At 35.2% G+C, this 13,299-nt stretch overlaps 2 protein-coding genes across 2 annotated transcripts; both read left to right on the top strand.

Moving 5' to 3' along the window:
* Positions 1 to 719: 719 nt before the first annotated feature.
* On the top strand, positions 720 to 7,124 carry LOC130100717 (uncharacterized). Its single transcript, XM_056266269.1, has 3 exons — positions 720 to 874; positions 3,910 to 5,100; positions 6,249 to 7,124. Exons 1-3 carry the CDS (start codon positions 835 to 837, stop codon positions 6,758 to 6,760), a joined length of 1,743 nt encoding a protein of 580 aa, XP_056122244.1. The 5' UTR covers positions 720 to 834; the 3' UTR covers positions 6,761 to 7,124.
* A 1,342-nt stretch (positions 7,125 to 8,466) lies between these two features.
* Positions 8,467 to 13,118, top strand: LOC130100676 (uncharacterized). The gene is made up of 3 exons (XM_056266222.1): positions 8,467 to 8,621; positions 8,849 to 10,048; positions 12,647 to 13,118. Exons 1-3 carry the CDS (start codon positions 8,576 to 8,578, stop codon positions 13,078 to 13,080), a joined length of 1,680 nt encoding a protein of 559 aa, XP_056122197.1. The 5' UTR covers positions 8,467 to 8,575; the 3' UTR covers positions 13,081 to 13,118.
* The last annotated feature ends 181 nt before the right edge of the window (positions 13,119 to 13,299 follow it).

The following is a 13,299-nucleotide window of genomic DNA, read 5'->3' as shown; positions in this document are numbered from 1 at the left end:
AGCATGTGTTATATGACAAATAGCTCTATGTCAACAGCTCATTATGCAAACTAATGTCGCGACACTAAATGTGTTTTGAATGCAAAATGTGCCTGTGTTGCTGGATAAACACACACATGAAGATGATTTTGCTCAGAGAGTGGAAGAACTGTGGCCTTGAAGCATCAGGTAAGTCTTGTTGATAATGTATGACAACAGAATGTTAGATATTAATACAGAACTACATAGGCATGCTTATGAACTTTCTGTCTGTATTGCAATCATACATTTTTAGAACAGTTTGAATCAAGAAGTTTTTATGGGTTATGTTTATAACTTTAATCCACAAAAAAAATGATGATCAATAAGTTATGACAACATATGTTTTTACATTGCTTTAACTCATCAAAATATGTTAAGCAATTTTCAACTGTTTCAAAAGTTTTACAAGATTGAACACATTTTTTTTAAGTTAATGTAATTTTTGCTGAAATGAATTAAACATCTAACATTTAAGGCAGCAACTTTTTTTTTACAGTGCACTTTTATAGCACTCAAAGTTTTTCATCAATGTAACGTCTACATTACAGAGTTTTATTCAGTATAAATTCAATATAAGTCAGATATGTTATTTAATATGACTGGTTCAACCTGTTAGGTAGAAATAGTTCCTTAAAGTAAGCTGCACAGCTTCTACAGTGCTCATCTTTCTATTTGAATCATATTCCTTGTGTGTTTTGTTATTTCACATTTGTGTGATTAACTATCATCATTATTTTTCCTCTTGATTGTCAGATGTGGCCGATATAACACCAGTAGCTGCTCAAATCAACTGAGAACCACGGAGTAACAGTGATGCTGTTTCATCTTCTCTTCATGTCACTGGTTAGCCAGGGTAAATCGCCTCTCACATTTTCACACATTTATGTTCAAAGCAGAGGTGGGTAGTAACGAAGTACATTTACTTCGTTACATTTACTTGAGTATTTTTTTGGAAAAATTTTACTTTTAAGAGTAGATTTAATTGTGGGTACTTTTACTTTAACTCGAGTACATTTCTGATGAAAAAACGGTACTTTTACTTCGTTACGTTGGGCGACGTTCCTCTCGTTACTTTATTTTAATGCAATATGTTGTTAAAAGCGTAGTTTATTCTAAGCGCGCGCTCTCTCTTTTTTTCTGGGTATGAGCGATGCTCAATTCACAAATGAATCACTCTTTTGAGTCGATTCTGCTCAAAGACTTCATCAAACAAGTTGGGCAGATCTGTCTAAATCGGTTCGCGAATCAGTTCGAATGATCTGTTCAGTTTCCTGCACGCACTGAATCATCTCGGAGTCGTAACAGGAAGATTACATCAACATCAAGATTACATCAAGAGCGTTGTATGAAGTGGCAGTCCACAGTCTACAGTACAGTCTAGAAAGTAAATCTGCAAATGCATCATATTTTTTTGCCAGCGATGAAGATCTTTATTAGTTGAACATCTTCGTATGTTACTTCGTAAGCTGTCTGTGAATGAATTATTCCACACGACGATACATTCGATTTCATTTCATTCATACATTTTACAACCAAACAGATTATTACGCCATATAGCACTACTACAAAGTATGACATTTCCCTTTTTTTGGACATATAGCCTACATTAATTTATACATTAAATAAGCTATCGTCCAGTTTATGAATGTGTGTACACACACAATGTGTGTATTGCGCAGTGACGTGCGAACTCGACTTGAAAACGAATGCCTTTGCCTGCCTTATTAGACACAGTTAACCAGTTTAAAGATGCTTTCACAAATATAGCCTACATTTAAATACATTTTGGAGAACAGACAGAAGAAGATCCGTACATTTGATCGTTGGTTGTGTTTGGCATGACATGACGGCGGGCACATGTGCAGAGTTTTAACACTTTCTAATCTGTGTCAATGGTTCCCACCCCTTTACATGAATGCAAAACTCCATAGAGTCACTTTATTCCGACATTGTCTAATAATCCAAATGTAGTTGTATAAGTTATTATACTATTATACAAACCAAAGGACAGGCAATGGTTTTCGGGCTATAGATATAATATACAGAAATAATGTTTGTCTCTTCTGTTTTTGTTGCAAAGATGGCTTATCTAATTATGATCATTTTAGTCATTAAAATAAAAAAATATCTAAATAATGTCATGTTATATATATATATATATATATATATATATATATATATATATATATATATATATATATATAGGCCTATGTGATCCAAAGTAACTAGTAACTAACTACTTGAGTAGTTTTTTCATTGGATACTTTTTTACTCTTACTCAAGTAACTTTTAAGATTATTACTTTTACTTTTACTTTGAGTAAATATTTCTATAAGTACTTGTACTTTTACTTGAGTACAGTTTTTGGATACTCTACCCACCTCTGGTTCAAAGTAGATTCAAAATAGGACAAATAAGTAGTACATTAACACTTCAGCATACTAAAATGTAATAAACAAGATTAACTAATCTGTAAGTAATATTCAATTTAGGACTGAGATATTACCTAATGAGGAACTAACTAATTACTGAATGAGATTAGCATCAATAAGAACTAATAACTATGACATATTATAAAGAATTACTAATTAATTACTAGTCGATATTAACGTGTCTGAGATGTGAGCAATTGTCTTTTTTTACTCTCAATGTGGTCTTAAAATGCATCACTAAATACTGAAGTGTTACCTAGTCACTCTTCACGAACTACTAGTGATCTTTTTCACTTTAAAATAATGATCCAGATTACTAGCAGTGACTAGTGTTATAGATTTTTTCCCTAAACCTAACTATACCATAACTTATACTCTAGCGCGTCCATTGACGTTAGCTAGGTTCACACTTCAGCGAGTCTCCAGTCGACTACAGCATCCGTCTAAATCCAATACTCTGCCTGTCTACAGTTGAGTCGATAATTCTAACTTACTTGTTTTCTTCACCGCGCAGCTTAAACGACAGACAGACTTAAGTAATTGTCCTTTAAATTCTCTTTATTTCGGCCGGGAGTTCTTGACCAGTTCTCAGAGAATCTCAAACAAAAAGAAGAATACAACTGGCTTTATAGGATAAAGCCAGACACATCAAAATAGAATCATCACTAACAAGATAACTCTATCAATATGAACCCTTTGTTAGTGACATCAGCAAAAATATCCTGTATCATCAAAAAACATTGTAAGGGGTTAATATTTCAATCAGTCATTTCACAGTACAGTCAAAGAACAGAACGTTTTGTCCATTTTCAAAGGTTACATTGAGTCGTCTGTCGCAAGTTCTTCTGATGGCTACATCCTAAATAAAAGGAAGTACGATTTATTTTGGTTTATTGTTACATCTAGAATGGAAAGTTAGTCACCGTCGGACATAAAAACGGGAAGTGTGATAAAAGTTTATCATAAGATGCTTCATCTAAAATCAGTTTTTTATGGTTAGTAACATCATTAATCTTATCTATTAAAAATCCACCACAATAGTTATTAATGAGTCGAATCTCATTCAGCAATTATTGATTACCTAATAAGGAACTATCTTAGTCCTTAATTTGATATTACTTACTGATTAAGCTTGTTTCCATATTAGATAATATGGAAATTAGCTAGTTATATTAGAACCATCAATGCCAATATAGAACCTTTATTTTTAAGAGTGTGTAATTAGATGGTCATAGCCAGGTCTTCACCATGTTTGAGTTTATTTTGCTATTAAACCATCTGAAAAGGGCATGAAATATTGATTTGAGTTGAAATTATTTTATTACGTAAGAGTGTAAAAGAGTGCAGAGTGATTGTAGGAAATCCAGAATTGAAGGAAATCGTAATTGGGGAAATGTTATATTAGTATCTATACTCTGTATAAAAAACAATGAACTTTAAACTGACGATTTGACAGGGCTATCAGTGGAGAGCTATGGAAAAGACTTCATCACGGCATTCCCGGAGAACATTGCCAACTACCATCCACAAGAGTCCTCCAACACGCTCCAAATTACTGCTTTCTACGGCGACACCACCGTCTCGATCACCGTCAACCGCACAAACGTATATAATGAAAAGCTACAGTCTGGCCAGACTAAAGTTGTACATTTTCCCAAGTATGTCGAGCAATATCAGTTCACACGCTCCTTTTATTCTGTCAGAATCAATAGCAACAAATTGATCGTGGTTCTTTGGATCAGTCAGCGAGGCGACAGCGTGCAGTCTTATTTTGTTCAACCTGTAAAGAATCTCGGAAAGCTGTATTCAATCCCCTTTATCAATTACAATCAGATGCTGGCGTCCTTGTACAACAGGGCAGCACTGATAGCTCTGGACAACTGGAGATGCATCATTATCAATGCTGGGAACATCATGAACGCCATCTCCATCCAAACAGTTAGCATGAATGCTCAACAAGCCTTTAACTTTACGCTCAGCCCGTACGAACTTTACCAGTTCCAAACCAACGGGTCAGAGATTAAAGTGTACTCTAGTAACACCGTGGCTGTGCTGTTGACCCATCCGTGCGTTGAAACTTCCTCGTGTGTTTGCAACATGGTGACGAACCACGTTCTCCCCGAAAATCTGTGGGGTCAGACTTTTGTTGTGCCATCGGTGAAGAACCTGAATTCAACTTGGCTGAAAGTGACATCCACAACGAATCTCATGCTCAGAGGTCAGAATATAAAGATTCTAGCCTCAAATTCAGGTCTAATTTCCTTCCCGTACCTCGAAAGTGGACCTCAGCTCATCACTGCATCAAACTATGTGTCCATCAGGCTTATCAGTCCAGGCCTCATCTTAGAACTCATGCCAGAAAGCATGTTTGCTGCCTGTTACCTGCTGCAGATGAACTCAACGGCGGCTGAGGCCTTGATCATAGCTGAAACAGCCAGTAGAGGAGATGTGTATGTAGACGCCGGTTTGCTTTCATCCACTGACTGGAAAACTGTTGCCAATTCAAACTACTCTTCGGTATCAGTGTCGCTTAGAGGCACGCATATCATCTGGCATCCAGCCTCCAGGATCGGAGTGTACATGTTTGAGAGAATGGAGAGTGGAATTCCTTACGGAGGCCCAGCTGTGATTTTAAATGAAGATCCAGGTAAAGTGATATCTTTCTTATCCTAGAGTGAATGTGATCTGACTTTGACTGATTAAAGTCAACATGAAATGGGTTTTTTTTACAACCTATTTGACTTCTGAAATGTTACGTAATTCTGAAGAAAAAATTGTACGGCGGAATTTTATTTAATTTAATTGATCAAATCAGGAATTGATTGGATATAGCTTTAGTGATCAGGCTACTATCAAATGTTTGAATGACACGTGACACGAAACTGGATTCAGACACAATATGTTTTATATATATATATTTATTTATTTACAATGCATAGTACCGGGGTATAATTATATACTTCTATACACAACCCCAAAAAACAAGTTTGGGGTTAGTAAAATTTTTAATTTTGAAAGAAATCAATACTTTTATTCAGCAAGGATGCATTAAATTGATCAAAAGTAGATTTTGTTTTTTAAAATGAATGTTGTTCTTTTAAACTTTTTATTTAAATAAGAATCCTGAAAACAAAATGTATCATGGTTTACACAAAAATATGAAGCAGCACAACTATTTTCAACATTGATAATAATAATAATAAATGTTTCTTGAGCAGCAAATCAGCATATTCAAATTTCTGAAGGATCATGTGACAGTGAAGACTGGAGTAATGATGCTGAAAATTCAGCTTTGCATCACAGGAGTGAATTACATTTAAATATATATTCAAATAGAAGACATTTATTTTAAATATATTTTATATCAAAGGATATTTCACAATAATTTTATGTTGTTTTTTACTGTATTTAATCAAATGGTCTTCCTGTAGCTCAAACAGTAGCGCGTTGGCGGTCATGGGTTCGATTCCCATGGGAAAGCAAGAACTGATAAGAATGTAAATGTGTACCTTGAAATGCAATGTAAGTCGCTTTGGATAAAAGCGTCTGCCAAATGCATAAATGTAAATAAATGCACAACTCAAATTTTTAGAGCTTGAAAATAAAAATCTGTCTTCTTTCATTTAGAAAATAGCTCAGATAATCTTCAAACAAACAAACAAAATGTGTTCCTATTGTTTCATACATTGACCAATATATCATATATAGGCCTACTTGAAGTTACATTAAAGTATGAATGAAATCAAAATTCCCAGTGATTACTGAAAACGTCACTGTATGTTTGTATGCACATAGATCGTGATGGCTGTATGGCAGATCCTGCACTATATAAGACCACTACTGATGTCATGACGTGGCCCGAGTCCCATGATTACTGCTTAAATGCAACTTTACAGCTGAGCATAGCAAGCAGCGCAAGGGCCCAAAGGGAGATGACCAGCTTTCTGCTAAAAGACGGCGGCCCCAGGTACTTCTGGATCGGGCTGCGGCGCAGTCTGCTCACATTACAGTGGTACTGGAAGAACGGCAATGATGGCGAATACAGCGTGAACTACACGAAGTGGGCCGATGGGCATCGAGAGACCCCCTGGAAATCTTTGTGCGCTTCTGTGTCGCAGGACGCCAACAAGGATTTCTCCTGGAAGAGTGTGCCCTGTTGCTCTAAGATGAGGCCCGTCTGCTACAAAAAGGCCCTATACTTCAGTGATTTGACCTTTGATTCACTGGATAATCATTTTTACATCGTTAACCAAAAGGTCTGTCCTTTATATCCATGTAATTTATTTTTATTTGAATTCAATGACTAGATCAAAATCTAATTTCTCAATTATATAAAACCTTTTGCTATTACATGTCTGTTATTATGCATAATGTAAAGCCATTTTAACACTTTTTTTTTTTAACATTAAAATATGTGGATCTTTTAAAAAACGCAATAAAATATGTTATTGTCCATGATAGTTAATGAAATATTTTATGGCGTACTGTTATCGCACAAACTGAATAGGCTCTCAAGCTGGACAACTGTAAAAACTGTTGTAATGTCAGATGTAATGTAGGGTGATCTAAAGTGAAGGCACCTAAAGTGAAATTAGTTAAGCTGAATACAAGTATATGTCATACGTTCACAATGCTCTTGAAAAGGGCCACTCCTTCAAGCCTGTTTGGCTTGATTCTGGTGCATTGTTTATCCTCTGTTGGCTGACGCCTTTCAGCTCACCATCGCCTCCATGCTGCGATGTCATTTAGGCAAATCTACGGTTCTTAAACACATAGACACCTAAAATAGGCATAATCAGGTAACAGGCAGCATTTTATTGAATCATAAATGTGGTTTATAAAATCCAAAAGGGCACAGACTTTATATAATAAAAAAAAACTCACTTTAATTGCTACAAGAATTTGCTTGTCTATATGTCACCATAGTTTTAAACCAGCATAGAGCATCCTATTTAATATTAAAAGTATCTGTTACAAAATGTATGTTGTTACTACATATATAAAATAGAAAATAGAAACTCTAGCGAGTGTTTTTGTACCTCATAACAGCGATTGGTTAATCTGATCTGATAAATCCTTTTTGGTCCTGCTTTTGTATAGTTTTTTTTGTGTGTGTATGCATGCATGCACAGTATGTATGTATATATATATATATATATATATATATATATATATATATATATATATAAACAGTCTATATATATGTATGTACATATAGTTATATTAGTTATTTTGTGTATCTAATTTACAAATTCAGTTGTTTTCAATAAAAAAAATGTAATTCATAATTTGTGTCTTCCTCTTTATGGTGTTCTATACCCTATGGGACGTGTTTTTTTTAAGTATTTGTCATTTATCAGTGTAGCTATAATCCAACTTTACAATCTAAAATGTTTTTATCTAATGTATGTTTATCATAGATGTGAAATGTTAACATCATGTGAGTGAATTTGTGCCGTGCTGTCTTGTTTCTATCAGTAATGCCACATTTGGCTGTCTATATGCAGTAAACAAACGTGGCGAAACGATTGTAATAACAATTGAAAACATGTTTTTAAATGCTCTTGAGCAAATCTGGTGGATGTATGGTATGGCATTTTAGGAATTTAGTAGCATGATTTTGCATTTTGAAAGTCATTATGTCAAATGAAGCATGTAAGTCAATTGCGTAGCCAGGATCCCATGCAAATCTGAGAGAAAAAAAAGCATTTTGAAAGTCAAATGTGTTTTAACTAAAATAAGGGCAAAGAGGTGATCCTTAGAGAGGAGAACAGTGCTGATCAAGACATCTGGTAAGAGTTTTTGCTGTAATTGAGTTTCTGCAAAGAAATACCATTTCACATATTAATCTTAAGACATCAAAAAAGACAACTTTTTTGTTGTTTCATTGTCTTTTACTTTGATGATAATTATAGATTGTTTTTTACTTTTTTGACAATCTATGGATTTTAGAATTTTTTGTCATCAGTTTAATTCAGTTTGTTCGAATTAGTTGCTTTGTGACGGGATTCTGTGTTGCATGTATTTAAAAACCTTCTATACATTAATGTGTGCCAAAACATATTTTACAATCAATTTTTGTTCTTCGCAGTTTTTGTCTTTTCTTCCAGCAAGTTAAAGCCATGATCATGCTTGTTGTTCTGCTGATCGCATCAATGTTTTGCCAAGGTAAGGGAAGCACTTTTACTATCTTCTATGTCTGTGGTTTGGATAAAGGTTTCTACTAAGTGAATAAATGTAATATTAATTTACTGATGATTTTCTGATCTGGTTTCTCCCAGATTGGGCAGTTTCTGTTGTACTTTTCAATACTACCTGAAAATCTTTAATGAGCTGCTGTTTTTTAAAAAGTTATTTGGAATGCAGCTCCTGTACAATGAACATTTTCATTTAAGGTCTTACAGAAGTGGGCTATGGAGACAACTTCATCACGGCCTTTCCAGAGAACCTAGGTTTCTTCTATCCGTGGTATCCCTGGAACCTTTTAAAAGTCACGGCCCTTCATGACCAGACTACATTCACAGTCTTCTACAAAAACACACAGAAAGCCTTACAAATCCAGCAGTCAGGACAGACCATGAATGTGCAGATTCCAAAATCTGCTGAAGTATATCAGCTTGGCTCTTCGATCGCATCTGTCAGAGTTACCAGTGACAAAAACATCACAGTGGTTTCTCAAAGTTGGCAGGCAACAAGCGTCCAGACCAATGTCGTCCAGCCCACGGTTAATCTCGGTACAGACTATTTGATCCCTCTGCTGGATTACCCAGGGTATCTTGAATCCTTCGACCTTCCTAGGCTTGTCAGTACAACCATGAGATACAGCTCATTCAGGTTACTCATTATCAATGCTGTGAACAGTAAAAACACCATCACTGTAGTCAAGCAAACATCAACAGATGCTCAAGAAGAGACTTTCGATATCGATCCTTACCAGCTGTTCCAGCTTCAGACCAACAATTCCGTGCTGAGGGTCAGATCTAGCAAAGAAGTAGCTGTGATATTGACCCACCCGTGTGTAGAGACTGCAGACTGTTACTGTAACATGATAATGAATCAGATTCTTCCCACAAAGTTTCAGGGTCGGAGCTTTATCGTACCATCCATCTTCAATGTGGCCGAGACCCAGTTACTTGTGCTGTCAGAAAACCCATCTTCGCTCTTTCATGATGGTAACCAGTTAGAAGCTAATGCCTCAGATCTTCTGCCGTTTTCAAACCTGGAGACATCTCAACTGGTAAATGCTTCGGACAGAGTGTCCCTCAGACTTGTCAGTCTGGGCCTCATTGTGGAGTTGATCCCAGACACCATGTTTTTTGCTTGCTACCTGCTGCAGTTTTCTACACAAAATGGCAGGGCTGTGGTGATAGCTGAAACAGACAGCAAAGATGATGTGCGCACACATAATGGTTTGCTATCAGCATCTAAATGGACTGCAATTGCCGGCACAAAGTACTCTTCGACTGAAGTAACTATTCAAGACCGAAGTGCCACAATCTGGCATCCAACCTCAAAGATTGCTGTTTATATGTTGGAATATGTGCATGCGAAAGTACTTTTTGGAGGCCCAGCTATACCCATCACTGAAAAACCAGGTAAAAAAAGTATCTATCTATCTATCTATCTTTCTATCTATCTATCTATCTATCTATCTATCTATCTATCTATCTATCTATCTATCTATCTATCTATCTATCTATCTATCTATCTATCTATCTATCTATCTATCTATCTATCTATCTATCTAATCGTTTTTAGTTAAAAATACTTTTGTACTGTATGATGTTAATTCTACTTCCTTACATTCAAATTTGATTACAGTTTTTTTTTATTCGCTTTGGTACTATTTTCACAAGTAAGGTGTACATTTTCAAAACTCTTAGTACAAAAATCCAAACTGATCACACTTGTAACACAGCTAGTCATTCTTTCAAAACATGATCCCATGCTTTCATTACAGTTATACATTTTTCAGTCCACATAATCGTTGTTTCAAACATAAGATTATTGTAATATGTAATGAGAACGTTTGGTTTACAGTTTTTTTTTATTCGCTTTGGTACTATTTTCAGAAGTAAGGTGTACATTTTCAAAACTCTTAGTGCTAATATCACAACAGATCATCAAAAGTGCACTTTTTTCAAACATTTCATCATGTTTTCAATTGTGTTAGTACAATTCACAAAATCACAAAGTATCCTTTTCACAACACAAAATAAGTGTTTCATCTACATAACTGTTTCATTCACAGTAACTGCCTTTCATAAAGCTCTTACTCTCAAACTTTTGATTTGCATCTCTTTTTGTTCAGTTTAATACATTTGTCTATTATTTAATCCAACTGATCTTAATGGTTAATCAATGAATCATTTGGTACACCTATAGATTTCTATAGATATTGATTAACTTGTTTTCAATTTCCGAAATGGATAACCAAATGTAATGAATTCTTTTTACATAAGTGATTTGTAGATAATAACCACCACTATGTTCAAAGTGTGTGCACACGCATGTGTGTGTGAGAGAGATACAGAGAAATTTGCCATTTGTGAAAACACTGTAAAGCAGAATAGAGTATAATGGAGAGGAAACGGTCAATGACTGTAAAACATTAGATTGATCTAGAAGGGAGGGAGACAGAATGGTATCAAATACAGCATTTTACATTACAGTATGTATGCCATGTGATACTGTAAACAGATTACCATGGTAGAGACTGCCACATTACTGTAACTCAACCTTCATCTGTAAAGGTCCACTACAGTATAGATTCAGATAGAGTGAACACATTTACTGTATTGGCAGCAAACTCTGTTCTAGCACAGAACCTCATGGCTGTGTCATACTTCATCACAGCTTTTGATAACTCACTGCAGATACTATTACAAACATTATAGATTCAATTACATAAGTTAGGTAATGCACGTGTATTTTCTAATGTGGCAACTGCCTGTAATACTGTAATTATTTCAGCAACAAGGGTGGTTTGAAACATGTATCTTGCATTGTTTGCTGTTGAATGAACTGATTGTTAAAAGTACTAAATTGAAAGAAGATACTGTTGTGTTTCTGTGATTACAGTTTTTTTTTATTCGCTTTGGTACTATTTTCACAAGTAAGGTGTACATTTTCAAAACTCTTAGTACAAAAATCCAAACTGATCCCATGCTTTCATTACAGTTATACATTTTTCAGTCCACATAATCATTGTTTCAAACACAAGATTATTGTAATATGTAATGAGAACGTTTGGTTTAATCACAGAAACACAACAGTATGATCTTCTTTCAATTTAGTACTTTTAACAGTAATGTAAAATGCTGTATTTGATGCCATCTGTCTCCCTCCCTTCTAGATCAATCTACTGTTTTACAGTCATTGACCGTTTCCTCTCCATTATACTCTATTCTGCTTTACAGTGTTTTCACAAATGGCAAATTTCTCTGTATCTCTCTCACACACACATGCGTGTGCACACACTTTGAACATAGTGGTGGTTATTATCTATAAATCACTTATGTAAAAAGAATTCATTACATTTGGTTATCCATATCGGAAATTGCAAACAAGTTGTTTTGAAAAATGTACACCTTACTTCCGAAAATAGTACCAAAGCGAATAAAAAAAAACTAGTAATTCTGGGTAACAGAATGGTCTTCTCTTTAAAATACTGATCCAAATTATTAGTAGTTTTTTAGAAGGATGTCTTAACACTTGAGTCATTATCTAAAACCTTACAGAAAACAGATTTCAGTCATTACTAGAGAGCTTTCATGTTTTTCACTTTAGAATACTGATTCAAATAATTAGTCCTTCCTTCTGAAGGATTTGGTAATACTTGAGTCACCATGATCTTCCCTTTAGAATGAATCATACATTATGCTAATAGTGAACTACCACATTCGACTAAGCACTATTACTAATTATTAATTAATCAGAGTTAATAGTTACTAAGTTAATAGTGTGTTACTCATTTGTTCCTGTATAGTTCTTTAATCATTAATGACGGAACGGTATTCTAAAGTGCTACCCAATTCTGAATCCTGTTTGGTGCCTCAATTCAATTTCAGGAACTAAATTATTAGAATAAAAAAAAAGAGAAACATTCTCAATTTAATTCTGAATGGTGCACATCCCCAGCCACAAGGCATGTAATTGTGAAGGTAAAAATGTTCATTTATTTATGCATTCAGATCTTCATGGCTGTGCGTTGGTTCCTGGAGCATTTGCAGTTGGACCTGACCCTCTGAGTTGGACGCAGTCGTTTGAGTTCTGCATGAATAATGGAAATCAGTTTGCCTGTCCTGTAAGCAAAGCCGTCCTGAAGGACATGGCTGATAGCCTGACCACGAAGGACGGGACGGGCTGGATCGGTCTCCGCCGCAGTCTACTAACTACAGAGTGGTACTGGCAGGAGGACTATGAACCCAATGTCAATTACGTCCACTGGGACGATGGGCAACCACTGGACCTTTTGAAGGGCTTATGTGCTTCAATGTCCCTGGACCCTAAAAATGATTTCAAATGGCAGAGTGCACGCTGCTGTGATAAAAAGAAGCCTGTCTGCTACAAAAGGCCAGTATGCCTCAATCCTTCACAAAACTGGTTTCTAAACACTATTCCTTAAGTTTAGTGCTTACTAGTAATGCTATTCTTCTTTAGGCTCATTAATCACCACCTGCATATCTGAGCTGTATTTTTAAATAAATTTAATTTGTCTTTATATTAGATTTATTTTAGACGCCTAATAAAATTAAATAAGGTTAAATGACTTTTTGAAATTATGTCAAGCAGTTGCGTTGATACCATGAATGTATGGAAATGTTTTAAACGTTCAAACAGATGG

The sequence above is a fragment of the Rhinichthys klamathensis genome, unplaced genomic scaffold (genome assembly GCF_029890125.1).
Source record: "Rhinichthys klamathensis goyatoka isolate OS25496 unplaced genomic scaffold, OSU_Roscu_1.1 h1tg000246l_1, whole genome shotgun sequence".
Taxonomy (NCBI): Eukaryota; Metazoa; Chordata; class Actinopteri; order Cypriniformes; family Leuciscidae; genus Rhinichthys; species Rhinichthys klamathensis.
Note: the sequence above shows the minus strand (reverse complement) of the source record. Positions and strands in the feature narration are given on the sequence as shown.